The sequence below is a fragment of the Dasypus novemcinctus genome, chromosome 21 (assembly GCF_030445035.2).
Source record: "Dasypus novemcinctus isolate mDasNov1 chromosome 21, mDasNov1.1.hap2, whole genome shotgun sequence".
Classification (NCBI taxonomy): Eukaryota; Metazoa; Chordata; class Mammalia; order Cingulata; family Dasypodidae; genus Dasypus; species Dasypus novemcinctus.
In genome coordinates, this window is record NC_080693.1 from 54,952,257 (window position 1) to 54,977,273 (window position 25,017).

Consider the following 25,017-nt stretch of genomic DNA (forward strand, 5'->3'; position numbering starts at 1 on the left):
GAGGGGTGTTGTTTGGGAATTCTGCATATGTGCATGATGTTTTATATGTTTACAACTTCTGTCATAAAAAATATATTTAAAAAATAATAATAGGGTGGGTTGGGGGAAAAACACATCAAATGTAAGATAAGGACTATGATTAGTAGTAAGATTTTGACAATATTCTTTCATAATTTGTAACAAATGTCTCATGACAATGCAAGGTGTTAGTGGAGGGTTGATGTATGGGATCCCTGTATGATGTTGCATGTTTGCTTTGTAAGTTCACAACTTTTACTATACACTTGATTGCTTATGTATGTTCATATATAAATGATATAAAGATAATAATAGGATTGGTTGGGGGAAAATATTTTGTTTAGTAGTAATATTTTGACAGTGCTCTAATTATTAGTTAAAAAGTTTTAACAACAATGCAAGTTATTGGTGGTAGGGTGAGAATGTTATATATGTTTGTTTGATGTTATATATGTTTGTTTTGTAAGTTCACAACTATTATGCACTTATTGTTTTTGTATGTTTATGTATGAGTGATATATTTCAATAAATTTAAAAAAAACACTGGTGCTGGAAGAACTGGATATTCTATCCAAAAGAAAAAAGAGGACTCTTATCTCACACTTTAAACAAAAATTAACTCAAAATGGATCAAAGACCTAAATATAAAAGCTACAACCATAAAGCTCATAGAAGGAAATGTAGGAATGTGGTAGGTGGTGCATTCTTTTTTTTTTTTTTTCTTTTTTAGGAGACACCGGGGATTGAACCTGGGACAGAGTACATGGGAAGCAGGCACTCAAACCACTGAGCTACATCCTCTCTCTAAGGTGAAGCATTCTTCTTCTTTTTTTTTTTTACCCCAGTCCTCCCTCATCAACAACCTCTTTCATCATCATGGCACATTCACTGCATTTGGTGAATACATTTTGGAGCACTGCTGCACCATATGGATAGTGGTTTACATTATAGTTTACACTCTCCCCCAGTCCACCCAGTGGGCCATGGCAGGACATACAATGTCCAGCATCTGTCCCTGCAGCACCACCCAGGACAACTCCCAGTCCTGAAAATGCCCCCACATCATATCTCTTCTTCCCTTTCCCTACCCTAAGCAGCTACCATGGCCACTTTCTCCACATCAATGCTAAAATTTCTTCCATTATTAATCACAATAGCTCCATAGTAGAATATCAGTAAGTCCTCTCTAATCCATACTCTATTCCTCCAGCCTGTGGACCCTGGGATGGTTATGTCCACTCCCCCTCTATATCAAGAAGGGGTTTAGATTCCACATGGTTGATGGATGCAGTTCTCCTGCTTGCAGTTGTAGGCACTCTTGGCTCCCTGGTGTGGTGGCTGACCTTCTTCACCTCCCTGTTAGCTGGCTGGGGTAAGTCCAATAAACCAGACAGTAGGAGTTGCAAGTCTGCTGAGGCTCAGAGCCTGGCTGGTCACATGGACAGTCCAGAGATTCAGGTCTCCTGAGTATACACCAACCCCAGCGCCAACCACAGGTCCAGTAAAAGTAACAGAAGAGGTATGTGTAGAAAGGTCATATCTAAGTCCAACTCCATCACCCTCAGGATCACAAACTCCAAAGTAAGGCCAGCTGACACGGCCCTGAACTCCAGAGCCATCTGCCATGACCGTTGAACCTGTGGGTCTCTGTAGTCCTTGGGAGAATCAGTACCTGGGCTTCTACCTACTTTGGCTGTCTCTGGGACCCTGCTGAGTTGTGCGTAAGCATTACCCCTCTGATGAACTCCTGACTCTTTTTTGGAAACAAGGACACAAACCGATACATGTACACCAATGTTCATAGGTGGTACATTCTTAAACCTTGCACTGAAAGCACGAGCAATGAAAGAAAGCATAGCTAAATGGGACTTCCTCAAACTTAAACACTTTCATGATTCAAAGGACATTGGCAAGAAGGTGAAAAGGAGAAGCGGACTTGGCCCAGTGGATAGGGTATCCGTCTACCATATGGGAGGTCCAAGGTTCAAACCCCGGGCCTCCTTGACCCACGTGGAGCTGGCCCACACGCAGTGCTGATGTGTGCAAGAAGTGCCGTGCCACTCAGGGGTGTCCCCCACATAGGGGAGCCCCATGCACAAGGAGTGCGCCCCGTAAGAAGAGCTGCCCAGTGTGAAAGAAGTTCAGCCTGCCCAAGAATGGCACCGCACACACAGAGAGCTGACGCAGCAAGATGACACAACAAAAAGAAACACAGATTCCCGGTGCCGCTGACAACAACAGAAGCGGACAAAAAAAAAAGAAGACGCAGCAAATGGACACAGAGAGCAGACAACTGGGATGGGGGGGGAGGGGAAAGAAAGAAATAAAAATAAATAAATCTTAAAAAAAAAAGTGAAAAGGCAGCCCACTCAATGAGAAAAAAATATCTGGAAAGCACATATCCAATAAGGGTTTGATTTCCATACCACATAAAGAGCTCATACAACTTAATAATAAAAGAGCAAGCAATCCAATTTAAAAATGGGTGAAAGATTTAAATAGACATTTCTCCGAAGAAGAAATACAAATGGCCAAAAAAACACATGAAAAAAAATGTTCCATATCAGTAGCTATTAGGGAACTGCAAATCAAAATGACAATGAGGGAAGCGGACGTGACCCAGTGGTTAGGGCGTCCGTCTACCACATGGGAGGTCCACGGTTCAAACCCTGGGCCACCTTGACCCATATGGAGCTGGCCCATGCACAGTGCTGCCCCGCAAGGAGTGCCGTGCCACGCAGGGGTGTCCCCCGCGTAAGGAGCCCCAAGTGCAAGGAGTGCGCCCCGTAAGGAAAGCCGCCCAGCGTGAAAGAAAAGTGCAGCCTGCCCAAGAATGGCGCTGCACACACGGAGAGCTGACACAGCAAGATGACGCAACAAAAAGAAACACAGATTCCTGTGCCACTGACAACAACAGAAGCAGACAAAAGAAGGTGGCGCAGCAAATAGATACAGAGAACAGACAACCGGGGTGGGGGGAGGGAAGGGGAGAGAAATAAATACATCTTTTTAAAAAATGACAATGAGATCTCTAACACCACGTAGAGTGGTCATTATTAAAAAAAAACTAAGTGCTGGAGAGGATATGGAGAAATAGGAACACTTCTTCACTGTTGGTAAGACTGTAAAATGGTACAACCTCTGGGGAAGACAGTATGGTAGTTCCTCAGGAAGATAAATATAGAACTGCCATATGATCCAGCAATTCCTCTATTAGGAATATGTCCAGAAGAACTGAAAACTGTGACAGGAACAAGACATCTGCACACCAATGTTCATAACAGCATTATTCACATTTGCCAAAAGATGTAAACAACACAAGTATTCATCAGCCAGTGAATGAATAAACAAAATGTGGTATAAACATATAATGTTATGCTATGCTGCAGTAAGAAGAAATAAAATTGGTGTACATACGATAACATGGATGAATCTTCAGGACATTATGCTGAGTGAAGTAAGCCAGACACAAAAGGACAAATATTGTATGGTCTCACTAATATGAACCAAATATCAAGAATAAACACATGGAGTTAAAACCTAGAGTACAGGTTATTAGGAGATAAGAGAAGGGCCCAGAAGGACTACTAATGCTTAATGTATGTAGAAGTTTTAATTAACTTGACTGTAAAAGTGTGGAAATGGATGGAGTTGATGGTAACACATTATAGTGAATAGGAGCTGGTTTATAAATGGAATTGAAGCTGAAAAGTTTAGTCTAGGGATGTAAATGTCAATTCAAAGAAAACTAAAGAATAATCTAGTCTGAATAACACAGAGGTGGATGAGAATTGTGGCTGATGGTACAGATGCAAGAGTGTCCTTCTGTGAGCTAGAGCAGATGTACGTCACTATTGCAGGTGGTGGGAATGTGGAGAAGCATGGGAAAAATACAACTGGTGGCTAAACAGTAATATTATAATATTCTTGCATCAATGCCAAAGATGTATTGTGTTGATAACAGGGATGTGGGAAAAAGTGTGCCAAATGGATGCTATGGACCATGGTTGGTGATAATAGTCTGATAATATTATCTCATAATCTGTAACAAATGTTCCACCACAGTGTTTTGCATTGGTGGAGGGTTGTTAAATGGGAATTCTATATACATGTGCATGATTGTTTTGTAAATTCACAACTTCTGTAATAAAAGTATATTTATAAAAATAATTACATAATTCCACACTTAAGTATTTATCCAATAGAAATCATATATATGCTCACCAAAAGACAGGAACTAGAATATTTGTATTATCTCCCAAATGTAAACAACCCAAATGTCCATCAACAATAGAATAAATGGTGCTTCATTATCTGGAAGATTTATAACATAGACTTATTATACAGAATGTTATACAGGAATGAGAACAAATGGACTATGACTATACCCAACAGCATGAATGAATCTCATAAAAATAACATTAAATATGAAGAGTATATACTGTCTGATTCCATTTATATAAAATACAAAGCAGGCAAAACTAGTCTATGCTGCTAGAAGTCAGGAGATTGTCAGCTAGGGGGACAATGACCTTAAAGAGATGATGGATGGGGTCCAGTGATGTTCTGTTTCTTGATCTGGATGTAGGTTACATGGGTGTGTTCAGTTTACAAAAATTCACCAAACTGTGCAGCTAAGATATGTTTACTTTTCTGAGTCTGTGTAATTCTTCAATATAAGGTTTAAAAAACACTTCTCAAATTTAAACCAGTGTTGATATAATCATGACTAATAAACTAAACTTAGGGACAGAGTGTACTATCTATATAGAATACTGCCAGGGAAAAAATGGCATGTATTACTTCTGTCCAAAATATGTACACACATACGTCCATACTTACAATTTTAATAAACATCCTGGGCAGACCAAGCAAACCCATGTTTGTGATCTCTGTCTTAGATATTATCTAAGAAAATAAATAATCCCAACTTGAAAAGCAGGAGAACCCCTCCCAAGAGTGAAAACACAGGGTGAAGTTCACATGCTCTATGTATAGCCGGCAGTGACCGTTAATTAGCCCAGTCAACGTGCTCTGCACACGGAGGACTGTTCAGCAGCCCACAGCAGCCTGTGCCACACCGCTTACTGTTGAGATCTTGACTTACGGGATGCAAAGCTTTTATACACAGGCAACTCCCACCTGGGTTACTGCTCCAGAGGGAAACTAGAATCCCCCTGAGGATGAAAATTTCCAGCAAGGTCTGTAAACTTTTTTTCCCCTTGCCCCTCCCCCAGCCCCCTGCCCTGCTGTTTTTTGCTGTGTCCATTTACTGTGTAATCTTCTGTATCTATTTCTCTTTTTGTCTTCTATTCTCGTTTTTCTCCTCTAGGATTCACTGGGATTCGATCCTGAGGACCTCTGATGTGGAGAGAGGTTCCCTGTCACTTGCACCTCCTCAGTTCCTGGTTTCTCTGGCGCCTCTCCTTGACTATCCCTTTCCTCTCTCTTTTGTTGCATCATTATCTTGCTGCGTGACTCACTTGGGTGGGTACTCATCTCGTCCTGTGGGCATGCTTTTTTTTTTTAACCAGGAGGCCCCAGGGATCGAACCCGGGTCCTCCCATATGGTAGGCAGAAGCTCAATCACTTGAGCAACATCTGCTTCCTTCTGAAGACATTTCATGACACATTGGAAGTATAATGTTCCGCTTCATGAGAAGGACAGACACCCTCAGTGGGGCAGGGCAGAGGTGGGTAAATCTCCTACAGGGCATATGAAGGAGGCAGAAAAGGGACATTGAGCACATCCTCTGTTGTAGACAGGTTTCCTCACAGAGATTCAAGCCTCCTGAGCATACACAAACCCCAGTGGCAGACACAGCTTCAGTCAAAGTGACAGAAGAGGCATGTGTAGAAAGGTCACATCTGCCATGAACCTAGACCTGTGTGTCAGCTTAGCCCTCAGGAGTACCAGGACCTGGGGCTCTATCTACTCAGCTGGTCCTTGGCGAGAAGGTAATGTGCTTTGAAATCTTGGCATGTACATGTACTAGAAGGTGATTTCAGCTAAATGAAAGTATCTCCTGGCAACCTCAGCCAACCTGTGTTTACTCTTGGCTTCCAGCAATCAATAAGAGTGTATCCAAAAATAAGGAGAGGGGGTGACCTAGTAGACAGCTAAAGCATGCAGATTATAAAGCTGCACTCAGGGCTGCCTAAATAAATCTCCCCAACTAGAGAAGATTAATAAAGTAACTATTAATCTTAACATAAAAACAAGGAAAATAGATAATACAGAATGTTGGCAAGGGTGGAGAGACATGGGCCAGAGTGTAAATTGTTAAAAGCATTTTAGAGGGCAATTAAGTGTAGAAGCCATGAAGGCAACGAAGCTCACACTTCAGGGTCCCTCATCAGATTGGGCCCGAGCATGCTGGGAGTTCCTGGGAGTTGGAGGAAGGAGGCTGGTTGCCAATCAAGAAGCATTTAGGTAGCAGAGTTTCTGGCCAAAAACATCGCATAAACAAAAAAAATTTTTTAAAGAGGGAAATGGATGTGGCTCAATCAATTGGGCTCCTGTCTACCATGAGGGAGACCCTGGGTTTGCTTCCCAGTAAAGGCAAGCTGACCTGCGCCCACGGAGAGCTGACGGCCCATGCCCCAGAGAGCTGATGCAGCAAGATGATGCAACAAAGGGAGACAAGCAGACAACACAGAAGAACGGGCAGCAAATGGACACAGAGAGCAGACAGCAAGCAAGCGGCAAGGTGGGGGGGGATAAATAGATAAAAATAAATCTTAAAAAAAAAAAAAAAAGACCTGAATCTTCAAGTCTCCAGCATTTTGTAGCAAATTCTTTTCTTGCTTTAAATTAATATTTGATTTGCACTATTTGGTGCTTGTAATTTTATATTCTTTTTCATAAAGAGGACACCCAAAATTGTTTAAATTTCAGACCCTATAAATCTGGATCCCTTCTGACTTGGTAATATCTATTAGCATTTTAAATATGTAACCCCTTTGCACCAGCAATTCTACTTTCAGGAATCTATCCTAAAACACAAAGAATAATGACAATAAGAAACTAACGAAAGACTAAAGGTATGAATAAAGACATTAATTCCTGCATAGTAAAGAATTGAAAAAAACTTTATTTCTGGGAAACAGATGTGGCTCAAGCAGTTGGGTTCCCATCTACCATATAGGAGGTCCTGTGTTCGATGCCCGGGGCCTCCTGGTGAAGGCAAGCTGGCCCACGTGGAGTGCTGGCCCACGCAGGAGTGCCACCCTGCACAGGATTGCCAGCCGACATGGAGAGCTGGCACAGCAAGATGATGCAACGAAAGACACAGAGGAGAGACAATAAGATGTAGCAGAACAGGGAGTTGAGGTGGCACAAGAGAATGATCTCCTCTCTCCCACTCTAGTAGGTCCCAGGATTGGTTCCCGGAGCTGCCTAATGAGAATACAGGCAGACACAGAAGAACACTCAGTGAATGGACAGAGAGAGCAGACAACGGGGATGAGGGTGGAGGGGAATAAATAAATAAATCTTTAAAAGAAAAAACAAAAAAAAAACTTTATTTCTATGACTAAGAGATTAGATAACCAAATTACAGGGCATCTGTAAAATGGGCATTATGCCATTTTTTAAAAATGAAGACAGTCTATTTGTAATGATATGGAAAAGGTCTACGTATTTTAGGTAAAAAAGGACATTTCAGAATAATGCGAGCTGACAGTTACTGGTGTGTCCCTCAGCTAGCGCTCCTCTAAACACTGCAGGAACACACAGCGGATGGCCTGTGATCATCATAACATCTCCCTAACCAGGGTAGGTGTCCATTTTACAGACAAGGGAATGAGGCGCAAAGAAACGCAGCTCCTCCCCCAAAGCCAGCGCCATAAGCCGCCAGGCTGTCATCCAAACCCAGGGCGGTCTGGCGCCCAAGGCCACGGTCTTGGAAGGCATGTGGACAGATCCGGGTGGCTTCCTCAAGGCTTCCATACAAAGCAAAATCAATCTATGCAGACCTGATGGCTTTAAAAGGGCTTCCGCTGCCTATCTCAAAGATCCTCACATCAGTCCTAGACTCCTGGTTCTTCCTTTGTATGGATGAAGAAACAGAAGCAGGGAGCAGATGTGGTTCGAGCAATTGGGTGCCCATCTCCCACATGGGAGGCCCCGGGTTCAGTTCCTGGTGCCTCCTAAAGAAGACGAGCAAGACACATGAGGGAGCCATCTTGCGGGAGGAGACGGAGGGGAATAAAAACAAGAAAGAAAAGAAAGAAACAACTGCAGTAAAAGGTTTTTTTTAAAAGGTGGCAATTCATTAAAAAATAAAAAAATAAAAGAACAAACAGCAAGAGGTTCGTTTTCTTAAGGTCCAACCCTGACCAGGGGGCCCCTTTCAGAGACTGCTGCTCTCCACCTCCTGAGAACCCCACATGGTTTGGGGCAGCAAACCTGAGGCTGACGGGGTCCAAGGAGAAGCCCCTCCTGGGAGGGTCCGTTCAGCAGCTACCCCCGTGGCTGTCAAGCTCACACGGCCCTTTTCCATGGTTTACTGGTGGCATCTGATCCAGCCTCTCCTCTGCCCGATGTGACTCCCCTTTCGCACGGTTCTAATTCACCTCTCCTGGCACCCCACCACAACGGTTTTGCCTCTTAACTCTGCAGCCCCTACTCTGACCAGCCCGGAAAGGCTGCCGAAAAGTCAGGGGCTCGAGGCCACCGTGGGCTCCAAGGACCACAGGGCTCTGACGGGGTCAGGTGGCGACCGCCAACCACAGAGAAGGGCCCCGGAGGCGCCACTGGAGGGAGGGAGGGTCTGACAGGCACAGATGCCACAGCCAACGGGTCTACAGGAGACATTCTACTTGGGAAGAAGCTGCTGCGGGTCTCTGAGGGGGGTGACTCTTCGAGCCAGGTCAGAGGCTTGCGGGTGGACGCTGCCCCTGCCAACACTGGGGTTGCCTCAGGCCCTGGGCAAGGTCTTAGTCCTCTCAGAGGCCGCTGGGGAGGGAGCACGGGGGAACCCCTCAGATCCATGACTAATCGTGAGGGGTCCACTGAGCTCCAGAAACACCAGCCAGCTGAGGCCAAGCCGCTGCCTCCCCAGAGAAGACACCCGTGTTCACCACCAGCGAGACTTTAAACAAAGCAGGAGACAGTCTTTGGCTTCTCTTCAGTCAGGGACCATACACGCCGCCTGCCCTGCCCTACCCCCACAGGCATTTTGTGCAAGGCAGGTCCCCAGGCCTGAAGAAAAACTGAATGAAAGCTGAAAGACAAGCAACTACCTGGGTTTATAAATTTCATTTTATATGCAAGAGGCAAGCACTAGTATCTGGCCTGTATTAAAAAACATAACAACCCACAAATCAGTAAGAAGAGGACAATCTAATACAATAAATGGACAAAGACTATGAGCAGTATATTCACAGAAGACACTAAAAACATACATTTCAAAATATGCCCGTCTCACTAGTAAACAGGGAAATGTAAAGTCAAACCACAATGAGACACCTTTTCACCCCACCCTCCTGTAAGCACTAAATCTGGCAATACCGTGTATTTGCAAGGATGTGGTAAAACAGCAACTCTAGGTCACCACAGCAGCACAGCTCCCTCAGGGCAATAGCTAAAAAGGTGAAAATGCCAACACTTCAACCCAGTAATTCTGCTGGTAAAGATATAGTCATGCAATGCACACAGGTGAAAGGAATAACCTAGATCTGCAGGTATCAATGAGAATAGATATCAATGACACACGTTGAGTAAAAAAAAAAAGTGCATATGAAACCATTTTTGAAAAAATTATGAAAGCATTATATGTATTGTTTATGGATATAAAGAAAACAGCAAAATTAAGAGTACTTATTACTTGCATGACAAGACTCTAGGTGTTTTCTGTGCTTTAACAAATTAAAATTAAAAAATAGACCAAATGATACAATAGATTGGCTTGTGCTCAAAGGCAAGCCTCAGTCCTCGATCAATACATTCACAGCTGTATGAGACTCACTTCTGTCTAAATGGGCCAAGGCATCTCCTGGCCCATGGAGGATGGGGGTCAGGCTCTCCCCTCCTGCCCACCCTATACCCTCTATCCCAAGAGTCATTGTCCCAATACACCATTCTTCCAACCCTGGGGCATCCTTGTGAAAAAGAAGAGAAAGCGTGCCCGCACGGCAAGCCAGTGCCCACGTGGCAAGTCGAGTGCCCACACGGTGAGCCAGTGCCCACACAAGTGAGTCACACAGCAAGATGATGACACAACAAAAGAGAGACGAAGGGGAGAGTCAAGGTGAAGTGCAGCAGAGACCAGGAACTGAGGTGGCACAGCTAACAGGGAACCTTTCTCCACATCAGAGGTCCCCAGGATCGAATCCTGGTAAACCCTAGAGGAGAAAGATGAGAAGACAAAAAGAGAAATAGATATAGAAGATCACACAGCAAATGGACACAGACAGCAAAAATAGCAGGGCAGGGGGAGAGGAAGGGGAAGGGGGAAATTAAAAAAAAACCTTTTTTTAAAAAGGTCAATATCCTGGTCATAATATCATACAACAGTTTTGCAAGATGTTACCATTAGGAAAAACCAGACAAAGAATATATGGAATCTTTCTGTATTATTTCTTACAACTGCTTGTGAATCTTTACTTATCTTAAAATAAAAAGGTTAATGAAAAAAATCTTCAGGGAGCAGATGTGGCTCAAGCAGGTGGGCACCTGCCTCCCACATGGGAGGTCCCAGGTTCAGCTCCTGGTGTCTCCTAAAGAAAAAACAGACAACGAGCAAAAAAAAAAAAAGAAAAGAAAAAAAACAAGCAGACAACGGGTGCAAAGAAAGAGCAAAACAATTGAGGCAGCCATCTCAGGGGTGGTGGTGCGGGGGGGGGACAGAAATCCTCAGACTGAAAAATACTGGCACTCATGAGGTGAAACCACGATGCCCACATTCACCTTTCTATTATCACACCCAAGAGGCAACATATTGGGCAGGTGAGATCTTGTCCATTTCCCTGTGGTAATCAAGGAAAACTAAGTGGTATAATGTTATAACCTGAACTTTTGTGATTTTTGGCAAGGTGAAATAAGGGCCCACTCTTCCCAAAAGCATCCCTTGATTCGTAAGTAAAAGAAGCCAGACACAAGAATATATACTCTATGACTCATATAAGTTCAAGAACAGCAAAATTAACCATTGGAGCTAGTTCACAACAGTGGTTGCCTCTGATTGAGGAAGGGAATTGACTGGAAGAGGGCACAAGAGAACTTTCTAGAGCTGCACTGTCTGTATGGTAACCATTAGTCATGTGTGCTTACAGAGTACCTGAAGTGTTGCTAGTCTGAGTTTAGATGTGCTGTAAGTGTAAACTTTTATAATATTAAAATTTTAACATAATGCAACATTTTAAAATATTGATTAATGCAGTAATGATATTTTGGATTTACTAAACTAAGTAAAATATATCATTAAAATTAATTTCTCCTGTTCTTTTTACCTTTTTAATGTGGCTACTAGGAAATTGAAAATTGCATATTTGGCTCACACCATATTTCTACTCACTAGTGCTATTCTAGTGTAATAGGTAAGTTCTCCATCTTGTTAAAATTCATCAAACTGTTTACTTAAGGTCTGTGTGTTTTACTGTATGTAATTATACCTCAAATTTTATTTTAAAATTTAAAGCTCTGTCATCTTTTTTTTTTTAAAGATTTGTTTATTTATTTAATTTCCCCCCCTCCCCTGGTTGTCTGTTCTTGGTGTCTATTTGCTGCGTCTTGTTTCTTTGTCCGCTTCTGTTGTCATCAGCGGCACGGGAAGTGTGGGCGGCGCCATTCCTGGGCAGGCTGCTCCCCCCTTCGCGCTGGGCGGCTTTCCTCACGGGCGCACTCCTTGCGCGTGGGGCTCCCCCACGCGGGGGACACCCTTGCGTGGCACGGCACTCCTTGCGCGCATCAGCACTGCGCATGGCCAGCTCCACACGGGTCAAGGAGGTCCGGGGTTTGAACCGCGGACCTCCCATGTGGTAGACGGACGCCCTAACCACTGGGCCAAAGTCCGTTTCCCTCCCTGTCATCTTTTTACCAAACATAACCTCCCGGAAGGAGTCGATAGCCTGGAGTAGACACAGGTAACAAAGAACTCCTAAGTTTTAAGAGCAACAATGATAAAGACTTTGAATCAGGGACTTGTATTGGTGGGAGCGTCTGTTTCCAGTATCTTGAGCAGAACTCCTGGTGTGTATGTAAAGAAAGTATGCAGGAAATTATTACTCAGATTCAGGAAACTCTTCCATGAAGCAGGGAACATTTCTGAAAGCCTGAAATACCAGGGCAAGGAAGCATCCATGTTGTTTCCCTCGGGAAATTTGTAGGGGGCAGCAATGGCTCCCAGGGAAGGAGCACTCGAGAATTAGTGTAGGTGCGGCCCAGGACACAGCACCTTGATGGGATCACCAAGGTACAGTCAAGCTCTAGACCTGAGAGCACTACCCCTCCCCAGAACAGAGTGCAAGTCTTTGGGTAATATTCACTCTTAAACTTGATATCTTATAACTTAAATACTATCATGTGAGGTTAATACAACTTATGTCATGTGATAAGAGGATAAGACAGGGAATAAAACAAAGACTTGTTTTATGTATCTACATACTCATAACACGACAAGGAAGAAATATTCAGAACCATTATAGCTCTTGTTTCTGTAATTGGTCATATGGTTGGTAGTTCATATTTAAAATAAACCTTCTTCCACTACCCATTCTGTATTCCCTTTACCCTCAGAAAGCACCTCACCTGTCCATGGTTCTTTGCACGGTGGGGTGACCCAAACCTCCATTCCTGAAATTTCTGGATCATTGGTAGTCCTGCCTGGACTGGGTTATTACAGTTTCCATTGCCTTTAATCACAGGACATGGCAGTACTACGAGACACCCTAGAGCAGGGGTTCTTAACCTTTTTTGTTCCACAGACCCTTTTCCCAGTCAGGTGAAAACCACAGACCCCTTACTAAGTCCACACTACACTGTGTATTATTGAAAAAAGATATCACACACTGAACCAACACGTTCCCACAAGAATACTTTTTTTTGAATTTCAGTTCAGGCTCATGAAACCCTGGTTAAGAAACCCTGCCCAGAGGATCTCCTGTATTCCAGGCACACTCTTCTTTACCTCCATTGCGTAGTGGCAGTCCTATTTCCCCTTGATAGGATCAATCACCCCAGCCAGTACAGTAATTCCCTTCTTTGCCTGTTGATTCAGAGGTCTGAGGAGCCCAAAGTGGCCAGATGGCTGTCTTAACTTTCAGTTCAATGGAATCACTGTTGTGTCTCCTGGTGGAAACATCCTCCTTTTGGAACTAAGACCTATCGACCAGCAGAGCTTAAGGTTGTAGGGGGACAGGAAGAAAAATGTTTCTAGTGGACAACTAGGGATAATAGTGAATGGTGGCACTCCCATTTCCACCCCTTGATTCCTGGACCCATGAATCCTGGTGATGGGAGAAAGAGCACCACATAGTGGAAGCTGATTTAGAGCATACACAGCCTCCTGAAGAACATTGCCACCTAATTGGTGCCATAACTGAATCTTCGAAAAACCATTCCACCGTTCTATCAATCCAGCTGCTTCAGGGTGATGGGGTATATGGTAAGGCCAGTGTATTCCATAACCATGTGCCCATTCCTGCACTTCCTTTGCTGTGGAGTGTGTTCCTTGGTCAGAATCAATGCTGTACGGAATACCATGACAATGAATAAAGTGTTCTGTAAGTCCATGGATGATAGTTTTGGCAGAAGCATTGCATACAGGGAAGGCAAGCCCATATCTGGAGTATATATCTATTCCAGTTAAAACAAAACCCTGCCCCTTTCATGATGGAAGTAGTCCAATGTAATCAACTTGCTACCAGGTAGCAGGCTGATCACCTCAGGGAATGGTGCCATATGGGACTCTGAGTGTTGGTCCCTGCTGCTGGCAGAATGAGCACTCACCAGTGGCTGTAGCCAGGTCAGCCTTGGTGAGTGCAAGACAATGTTAAAGCCCATACATAACCTCCATTCCTACTACCATGGCTACTTTGTTCATGAGCCCATTGGGCAATGACAGAAGTGGCTGGGGAAAGAGGCCAACTGGTATCCAGAGAATGGGTCATCTTATCCAATTGATTATTAAAATCCTCCTTTGCTGAAGCCACCCTCTGTGAGCATTCATATGGGACACAAATATCTTCATGTTTTTTGCCACTCAGAAAGGTCTATCCACATACCTCTTTGTCACCAATTTTCCAATTATGTTCCTTCAAAGTCCCTGACCATCCAGCCAAACCAATGGCAACGGCCCATGAATCAGATCAGAATACAAATCCCCTCTGGCTATTTCTCCTTCCAAGCAAAATGAAAAGCCATGTGCACTGCTCAAAGTTCTGCCCACTGGAGGATTTCACTTCATCACTGTTCTTCGGGGATGTCCCAGAAAGGGGCTGCGGTGCTGCAGCTGTCCATTTTTGGGTGGTACCTGTATATCGTGCAGAACCATCTGTAAACCAGGCCCAAGGTTTCTCGTCCTCAGTCAATTAATTGTAAGGAACATCCCAAGAGGTGTGGGCTGGGAAAGAGAAGGTAATGTGGCAGGAGTGGGGGCCATGGGCATTTGGGCCACTTCCTCATGTAACTTACTTGTGCCTTCAGGACCTGATTAAGCCACTTCCATTTTATGATGCAGTGCTGCTGTGCACGCCCTATTTTATGGCTTGGTGGGTCAGACAACACCCAGTTCATGAGAGGCAACTCAGGTCTCATGGTAATTGGTGGCCCATGGTTAAGTGTTCAGTCTCTACTAAGGTCCAGTGGCAAGCCGAAAGCTGTTTCTCAGGAGAGTAGTTATCTGCAGAGGATGGCAGGGCTTTGCTCCAAAATTCCAAGGGTCTGTGTTGTGATTCTTCAATAGAGGCCTGCCAAAGGCTCCAGACAGCATCTCTTTGAACACTCCCAGCACCACTGGATCTGCTGCATCTCTGCCCAAGTGGCAGAGCAGCTTGCAGAACAGCCTAGAACTGTTGCAGAGCCTCTTCTTGTTCTGGTCTGTACTCAAAACTAGCAACTTTTCAGGTCACTTGTTAAATGGACTGGAGTAGCACAGCCTAATGAGGAATGTGTTGTCTCCAGAATCCAAAGAAGCCAACTAGGTGTTGTGCCTCATTTTTGGTTGTAGGAGGGGCCAGAAGCGATACCTTATCCTTCACCTTAAAAGGGATAACTCTACATGCCCTGCACGACTGGACACCTAGAAATTTCACTGAGGTGGAAGGCCCCTGGACTTTCGTTGGATTTATTTCCCATCCTCACACAAATGCCTCACCAATACGTCTAGAGTATCTGCTACTTCTTGCTCAGTAGGTCCAATCACATGATATCATCAATATAATGGACCAATGTGATGTCTTGTGGAAAGGAGAAATGATCAAGGTCCTTGAGGACTAGATTATGACATAGGGCTGGAGAGTTGATATACCCCTGAAGTAGGACAGTGAAGGTATATTGCTGGCTTGCCAGCTAAAAGCAAACTGTTTCTGGTGGTCTTTATTAACAGCAATTGAGAAAAAAGCATTTGCCAGATTAATAGGTGCATACCAGTTACCAGCGGATGCATTGGTTTGTTCAAGCAATGATACCACAACTGGAACATCAGCTGCAATTAGAGTCACCACCTGGTTAAGTTTATGATATTTCACTGTCATCCTCCAAGATCCATCTGTTTTCTGCACAGGCCAAATAAGAGAGTGGAATAGGGATGTGGTGGAATTATGACCCTGCATACTTCAAGGTCTTGATGGTGTCTCTAATCCCTGCAATCCCTCCAGGAATCTGGTATGCTTTTGATTTAGGTAAAGACAGTTCTAGTGGTGGCCACTTGAACTTCCCTACCATAGTAGCTCTCACTCCACAAGTCAGGGAACCAATGTGGGATTCTGCCTGTTGCTGAGGCTGTCTATTCCCATTATGCCTTCCAGAACTGGGGAAATAACCACAGAATGGGTCCAGGGACCCATTAGACCCACTGTTAGATGGACCTGAGCTAAAAATTCATCAATCACCTGACATAGGCCACTACTCTGACTAGTGGACCACAGTGACATTTTGGGTCTCCTGGAATTAATGTCACTTCCAAGCCAATGTCTAGTAATCCCCTAAATGTCTGATCATTTCCTTCTCCCCAGTGCACAGCTACCCTGGTAAAAGGCCATAAGTCTCTTTGGGTAAGGCTGGGAGGAAGATTAACAAGTATAAATTTTTAGCTGTGTAGCAGGGTCTTTTTCCAAGGGGACCTGACATTCCCTCATTCAAGGGTCTCTGGATCTGCAAACTGTCTCAAATTGATTAAGGGGCTGTGACTCTTGTTTTTGTAATGCAAGTTAGACTTTTGGTCACTTGACCTAGAACTCTTCTGCTTATACAGATCAAGTAAGGATTTAGTGGATTACATATCATTTTATGTCTAGGTACCCCATTATCAACTAGCCAACAACATAGGTGGCTGTGAGTCAGACTATTTTGATTACAGCTCCGAACCTGCTGTCCATTATGGTAGCCATGCCCACCTTGACTTCGGTGATTAAATGTTGCCACTTGGCTTCTGTGAACCAAGGATCCTATCATCCCCATTGTGTTTAAGGATCCAAGTTCAGTGACACAGTTCCCACAATAATATCTGACCTACAGAGAAGAGTGACCACAGAGCTCTTCAGGGGTGATGAAGTTAGTCTCACAAATTTATTCCTCACAGTTTTGGTGAAAGATGTGTCCTCTGGACATTCCTGGGGTGGGTGAGCAGGTCTTAGATGATAAATCCACTCTAACATTCTAATCTCTCTAAGCCTTGGGATCTTATCTACAGTATATAAGGGCAGTGTGGGCCACCTTTTGGTCCATGCTTCTGCCAACCACCAGAACAAGCTGTTAGAGCCCTTTCTAACCCCTCAAGCTTCAATACTGAATACAGAATATCTGCATAATAGGCCCATATCAATAAAATCAGCCTGATCCAACTTTATGTTCCTTCCACCACTGACCCATACTCTTAATATGTATTCCCACACATATTTCCTGGTTTCTGTCCATAGAAATTGGAAAAATCATGCAGTTCTTTTGGAGTGAGGCACACCGCCTCCTAGGTCACACTTTGTACCTCACCTTTTAGGGCCTGTTGGGACTTCAGTCTAGTTGTAGGTCTGGAAGAAGATGTTTTGTGGGGTGTGGATCATGAAAACAATTACTAGTATCTTGCAAGCCAATTACCTCAGGGCATTCCATTGTAGTTTCATCTGGTAAAAGAGGATTCATCTCTTCAAATAAAGGAGTTAGGGCTGCTTCCTTAGGGAAGATGGTTACAGGTTTATCCAGGCACAGCAGAGTAAATCTTTCCAGGCAGAGGTTGGATGGTAGATTCCTGAGAGCTAACTTGAGGTCAGAAGGCTATTTCCTCAGGCTGGAGGTAGGGAAGCTGATTTCTCAGGGAAGACTGGAGGCTGGGAAACTAGATTTTCAGGGCATTACAGGTTTATCTGGCAAAGACTTAGCAGAATCTAGGGTTTCAATGTCCCCATATGACCACTTTCCAATTTTCAAGATCATACTTCTTTCCTATCAATGTTCTTACTTTAACAGCAGACATTCTACAAGGTTGGGAATTTAGTTTATGTTGTAATTCAGCCACTTGCACAACAAGACTCTGGGTCTGGTTTTCAGAAATCTCAAGTCCATGGCTACGTGAAATAAGATTTTCTTTCAGGGCACACATAGAAGCTTTCACATCCTTCATTCAGAGCTTAAGTTGAGAATTTGAAGCCATGAGTCCATTCTTTTCTTTTACAACTATATCCAGTATTTAGAACAACCAAGCCAACATCATTATGCCTTAACTCCACAAAACTCTGGTAGGATGTAAAAAACACTCTCACCCAGGGTCTCCTGGGGAGATGGCGGTGCAATATGTTGAGCCCCGAATCTCAGCTGCCACACCTACTGTCCAGTTCATTGGATTTACCTCAGACAACTAACAAGGAGATGATGATGGACAACATCAATCCCAAGGAACAGAGTGTCTGAAACTTTAAGCAAGATAGTTCCATCCATCTGTCCCATGGGATCTAAGCCCCCACTCAATTAGAAACAGAGTGGGCATCACCATCCCAAAATCCTCAAGATTGGGGGATGAACAAGGGACTAAAGTAGACTTAGTATTATTCTATTATAGATTTATTGTAGAAAAGGACACACTTTTTATCATTGATATAAAGGCAGTGGCTACCAGAGCTTTTGAGGGAAGGGGGAGGGAAGAATAGGTGTAACTTGGGGGCATTTTCGGGATATTGGAATTGTCCTGCATGACACTGCAATGAGGGATACAGGCCATTATACATTTTGTCATAATGTAACCTATAAAATTGTGCAGGGCAGAGTGTAATAAACTATAATGTAAACTATAGTCCATGGTTAGTAGCAATGCTTTAATATGTGTTCATCAAATGTAACAAATGTACCACACTAATAAAAGATGTTAATGTGGGAAAGTGTGGGAGGGGGAGGGATGGAGCATATGGGAATCCCCTATAGATATATAGATATATAGATATATTTTTTAACCCCCCCTTGTGACTTTGCTGTCTGCTCTCTGTGTCCATTAGCTGCACACTCTTCTGTGTTTTTACTTATCTCCCTTTTTTTGTTGTGTCACCTTGCTAAGTTGGCTCTCCAGGGTCTGGAGTCTCTCTCTGCAGCATGTGAGTAAGCCTGCCTTCACAAGGAGGCCCTGGGACGTGAACCCATATGGTAGAGAGGAGCCCAACTGATTGAGCCACAGCTACTTCCCTCCTCTGTATTTTTTATGTAACATTTATGTAATCTAAAGTTTCTTTAGGGAAACGGACTTTGGCCCAGTGGTTAGGGCGTCCGTCTACCATATGGGAGGTCCGCGGTTCAAACCCCAGGCCTCCTTGACCCGTGCGGAGCTGGCCATGCGCAGTGCTGATGCGCACAAGGAGTGCCGTGCCACGCAAGGGTGTCCCCCACGTGGGGGAGCCCCATGCGCAAGGAGTGCGCCCGTGAGGAAAGCCGCCCAGCGTGAAAAGAAAGAGCAGCCTGCCCAGGAATGGCGCCGCCCACACTTCCCGTGCTGCTGAGGACAACAGAAGCGGACAAAGAAACAAGACGCAGCAAATAGACACCAAGAACAGACAACCAGGGAAACGGACTTTGGCCCAGTGGTTAGGGCGTCCGTCTACCATATGGGAGGTCCGCGGTTCAAACCCTGGGCCTCCTTGACCCGTGTGGAGCTGGCCATGTGCAGCGCTGATGCGCGCAAGGAGTGCTCTGCCACGCAAAGGGTGTCCCCCGCGTGGGGGAGCCCCATGCGCAAGGAGTGCGCCCGTGAGGAAAGCCGCCCAGCGTGAAAAGAAAGTGCAGCCTGCCCAGGAATGGCGCCGCCCACACTTCCTGTGCTGCTGACGACAACAGAAGCGGACAAAGAAACAAGACACAGCAAATAGACACCAGTACAGACAACCAGGGGAGGGGGGAGGAATTAAATAAATCTTTAAAAAAAAAAAAACAGACAACCAGGGGAGGGGGGGAAATTAAATAAATAAATAAATCTTTTTAAAAAATTTTTTAAAAAAAGTTTCTTTAAAACAAAACAAAACAAAAAACCTCTCACCCAGACCCTTAACTCTTACTAAGCATTTGAGCAATCATATCCAGTGGTGATATTTTGCTTATCTCTCTTGCCAACTCATGCCAAGGACTATCTGTTCCAACTTGATTGTTGGGAATAGAGTCATTGGTGCCTTTGAATCTAATCAGATTAGAGAACAATTCTAAAACTTTCAAAACCAATTCAGAAATCTCGTCCTTAAGATTCTGTTTCACAAGAACCACTCCTGGTACCAAAGCTATATTAAGGTTCTCTAGGGAAACAGAACCAAGAATAAATATTTGTAAATATTATAGGATTTTTTATAATAATTCCATAGGGTAGGCTGCAAGCTCGGAACTCCAGTGAAGGTTTGTTTTTGTTTTTGTTTTTTAATTTATTTTATTTTTTTGTTTGTTTGTTTCTCTCCCCTTCCCACCCCTCCTGCCCCAGTTGTCTATTCGCTATGTCCATTTGCTGCGTGTTCTTCTTTTGTCCGCTTCTGTTGTTGTCAGCAGCACAGGAATCTGTGTCTCTTTGTTGCGTCATCTCACAGTGTCAGCTCTCCGTTTGTGCGGCGCCATTCTTGGGTAAGCTGCACTTTCTTTCGCGCTCAGCGGCTCTCCTTACAGGGCACACTCCTTGTGCGTGGGGCTCCCCTACGCAGGGGACACCCCTGCGTGGCAGGGCACTCCTTGTGCGCATCAGCACTGCGCGTGAGCCAGCTCCACACAGGTCAAGGAGGCCCGGGGTTTGAACCGCGGACCTCCCATGTGGTAGACGGACGCCCTAACCACTGGGCCAAGTCCGTTTCCCACCAGTGAAGGTTTTGATGAATTCCAAAGGAGAAGCTGGCTGGCTGAAATAGAGATGGAAATTCTCTCTCTGACTGATGAAATCATCACTTCTTTTAAAGCCTTCAATTGATTAGATGAGACTTCTCTTACTGCTGAAAGTAATCCCTCAGTTGATTGTAGATGTGAGTGGCGATACACACAGTCAAGTTACTATTGATTTAAGTTCACAGAATATCCTCACAGTAACAATCAGAACAGCGCTTGCTTGACCAAACAACTGGACACCATAATTTGGCCATCGTGATATATGAAATTAACCATCACAGCTTTCTAGGAGCAAAACCCTTGATGTTTTCTGTTCACTCACAGAGAATCACAGAATATGGGGGCTAGAAGGGAATACAGAGACCTCTTGTCCAACCAGCCTATTTTACAGGGAAACCAAGGTTCAGAGAGGCTGCATAACTTGCTTAATTAACACCAAGTTATAAGTGGTAGGGTTGGGACTTGCTTTCCTGTCATCTAAGTACCAAATTGAGAAACACACGCACACCAATTAGACTCACAGAACATGATTTGTAAGCTGGAAACAAAGCATGCTTACTTCCGAAGGGCGAGGCACCTGGCAGAATTATTACTACTTGTCATTAATCAGGACACTCCCCTAGCAAGGCCCACTCAAGAAACGAAATTATAGCCTGTATGCTGGCTTGTGGAACATATGATCAGCAAAAATGGCAGCTCTTTATCCAGTCAGCATAAGCCCCGCCTTTGCTTAGGGAGTCCCACCTGGTGGCACCCTCTCCCTCATACTTTCCAGGTGCTGTTCCTAAACTGTGGGCTGTGGAGTCATTGCAGAGAAGTGCCACTGCCATTGCTACAAGAGCACTACCTGGAAATAGCTCATCCCGGCAATGGACTGAACATCTCGTCCATACCAGGTTGTGTGCTTAGCATTTTCTTAATGTCACTTCATCTAATCCTCATGACAATGCTGTTTACACCTGAGAAAAGTAAAGATCAGGTTCCCCAAATGACTCAGCTAGAAAGTGGTTCATTTGAACCCAGATCTGTCTGGCTCCAAAGTTTCCATCTGTAGACTGATGGAAGGCTAGGAGAGCTGTAGTCTCAGGAAGGCTGGGAACCATGTCCCTATGGGTTTCAGGCATCATGCTCATACCCCAGCCTCTTTTAGAATGCCTTCCTTAATCCCCTTCCCACCAATCAAGTTCTTCCCTGCTTTGATTGACATCCTTAGTGGTACGATCACTTTCTGCCTGGAATCAGTGTGTCTGTGGTCTTCTCCCGTAACACCCCTATCAGGCAGCGAGCTCTTTGAATGAAAGCAAGTTCACTCATCTTTGCATCCCCCCACCGAACCTTCCAGGGTAGTTTGTACAGCTACTGTGTGCTAGGCTGAAGCTGCAGGAACAGGGAAAGGTTAACTAAAACAGATGTGCACTATTCACTGATCACAATATCCAAATTTAAAGTTTCTTTTCTATTGTTTAAATTAAGTTGGAATGTGTAGGAACATCATCGTCAAATCGTTAAGTCATCTTCTGGGGTTGAGAGAAGAGTTTTTTTTTTTTTTTTTTTGCAACAACTTATAGTTTCCACCCAAAACACTTCCTGGCTCAAACAAGCCCCCTATACAGGGACAGTGTGTCATCATTTCCAATGCATGTTTAAGTTCCAGGTCCCAATGCATGATAGCCAATCCCCTGGAGGTTGGTCCATGAAGCCCACTCTGCCCCTACCATCTATACCGAGTCACTGGAGCCCCACCTCTGAGCACCACACCCAATTTTGGGACGCTTAGGTCACTGTTCTTTCCCTCTTTCCCAGCACCAAGTATTCCCAATGCCCAGGATGCAGGCAGTCCCAGGTCAGCTTTAGTGGAGGTGTGGAGGTTTCTTCTTAAGTTCCTCCCTCCAAGTGTCCCTGAGTCCCAGACGAGCCCATCCAACTTTCCTTGGGGAAAAAGGTGCATGGACAAGTTGAAGGAGTTGGTGGTTCAGAGGATCTGAAGAGCAATGGACAGCCCCTCCTTTTCTCCCAAGAAGAAGGCTCTGGAAAAGCCTGAGCTGTAACCCAAGTCTGGCTACGAAGTTCTTGCTCTTTCTTATCAGGCAAACTGGGGATCTGATAAGTCATAGGCTGGAGTGTTGGGCACCAGCAGAGCAGACTGTGTGCGCAATCAAAACAGGAAGTGCAGAGGACAGAAGTCCAAGCTGTCTCTGCCTCAAGGCACTTAGAACACTGAAAGGTGACCAGCTCTTGGCTTAGCTCCCTTCGCTAGCCTGAAAGCTTGGGGGCCGACGATTGGCTTCTATATCCCCAGCACTTATTCTAGGAATGTTTGTCGACTGTTGTGAGACTTCTGAGGATCTCTGAGGAAGAACGTAAAAGAGGAGTCAGGCCAAACCACCACAGACAGGAGGAAAGGGTTCCAGCACAAGGAGGCGGAAGGGATAAGAAGGAGTTAGGCCACTCGCTCAGCAAGAGTAATCTCTCTGGGTATATGGGTCTCTTCCTGACACAGACAGAACTTCTCTGAGGCCTTCAGTACACCTGTAGCAGGTAAGTGAACCGCTTTGTTTATACTTCCCCCGGGAAAAGTCAAAGGTGGGCTAATTTAGCATCACAAAGCATGTGCACTTCAGGAGTCACTCCCATTAGATTCCTCCCCGCCTGTGGCGACACTCAGCGGCCCAGAGGTGGGGCTTGGGGGCTGGAGAGTGGGGGAGGGCAGAGCTTGCCTAGGGAGGAGCTGGGAGCTGGATGGCCACACAGCTAGAAGAGGACCTGGTGTTCTTCATCTACCTAATGATCAGCCTTAACCTTGACCCGCTGGGCTTTCCCAGAAAATTAGGCATAGTGATATTAAAGGGTTTGTTGTTGTTTTTTTTAACCAAATCCAGTTCTCTCAGACACGGCCCTGTTCAGGCTTCTCCACTTTTCACACTCAGGCCTGCACTTCATTTGTTGTCCAAAACTGTGTCCCAACGGCAGACTTAGTACTGTGGCTGGCGGGGGTAAGGCGATGCTCAGGGGTGCCCAGACCTCCCCCACTGCTGGGTGCTGAAGATAAAAACCACCACTGATAATATCAAAGGGAGCCAGCTCTGTTACCAAGGCATTTTTATATTTACAGTCTCATAGGATCCTCCCGAAAGACTGGTATAACAGGAAAGCGGTTTCTCCTACTATGCCATCACGCAGGCAGCAAGGCCTCTGAGAACTTCCATCCCCTTCGCCTGCCAGCTCCAATCCCACCCTTCGCACTGACAGAAGAACACAAGCCCAGAAGTAGGTGGCAAGGAGCAAAAGCAGTGTTTGTCAGCAGCTGCAGGGGAAAGCTGAGATTGCTAAGTTTAGTGGACTGGGGTGGGGAGACAGGGGCTGGAAATCCCCAACTTTATCCCTGCAGGGGGTCCAGCTCAGACGCAGGGGCCTTGGGACAGAGCCCTGGCCTTGGCCCTGCCCCTCCCCTCCTCTCCTCTCCCCCCCCCCCCCCCCCCCCGACTACACTAGAGGCCCTCTGTACCCATGAAGGGAAGACTCCAGAGTGCTGGACAAGAACTCCGGGTCAGAGCAGGACCACCGGCGGCCACCAGCCGCCGCTTCAGCCAGAGCGGGCCAGGCCAGCCTCCCAGCCGGTTAGGGGCTAGACTGCAGGGTGCCTGCTTGCCAGAACCCGCCACCCGGACAAGGCGCACCCGTAGACCTTCCAGCCCCAGTGGGATCGGGGCCCCCGCGTGAAGTTCTGCAGTACCCCAGAGCCGCCAACGCGGCCCGGGCCCGGTCTCCGCTCCTCCCGAGGCCCGGTACCTGAGGGGGCGGATGCCTGGCGAGCTCGCCTCCCGCCAGCCCCGAGCGAGGGCGGCGCGGGCCCCCAGCACGCCCCGGCCGCCGGCGCACAGCCTCCCGAGGCGCAGCATCCCGACGCGGACAGCCATGGCTCGCTCCGCCTCGCCGCCCGGCCCGAGTAAACTTTTAAAACGAGCAGAGGCGGGGCGAGCGCGGAGCAGCCCAGGAGGCGGGGAGGGTCGCGGCTGCCTATGGGTGTCCAAGACTCGGCCCGGCGGGCGGGGCGGGGCGAGGCGACGAGGAGGCGGCCGCGCGCCACGGCCACGTTCCCTTCGGACCTCCCGCCCTCCCCACCCTCGAGAACTTGCCCTGGTTTCTCCCTGGGTCCGCAGGCCCCGCCTGCAGGTCGAGGCTTGGGTCTGCTCGCGACCCTCAGGGGCCCGGACGTGGTGCGCGCAGCAGTTTCTTGAGGTCGCAGAGGGGGAGCCGGCGGTGCGTGACTGCGCAGCCGGGCGGCAAGACCAAGCCGTCCATCCTTCGAGCCCAGTTTAGGGCGCGGGTCACGTGCTGTCACGGGCTGGCACCCCGGGTTGCGAGGCAGAAGCCAAAGGAGCCCGGGCGAAGTCCCCGAGGTGTACCAGCTGGAGCAGAGAGCGGGGGTGGGGGTTAAGACGCCCCCTGGCGGGCAAGCGTGGGCCAAAGTCCGCTTTGGAGTCCCCCCCAGGTCGCCTTGGCCTGGTGCT

General features: G+C 46.0%; 1 protein-coding gene across 3 annotated transcripts in view; it reads right to left on the minus strand.

Moving 5' to 3' along the window:
* The window catches only part of ACSF2 (acyl-CoA synthetase family member 2), a 54,541-nt gene extending 30,093 nt beyond the window's left edge, over positions 1-24,448 (minus strand). For 2 of the 3 annotated variants that reach the window (XM_058283997.2, XM_058283998.2), the window contains exon 1: positions 24,296-24,446. In XM_058283997.2, the coding sequence (XP_058139980.1) occupies positions 24,296-24,423 (128 nt within the window). In that variant the 5' untranslated portion in view covers positions 24,424-24,446. Of the gene's footprint in view, positions 1-24,295 lie in introns of all 3 variants that reach the window. The other variant, XM_004446558.5, reaches the window with a different exon arrangement.
* Positions 24,449-25,017: the final 569 nt, after the last annotated feature.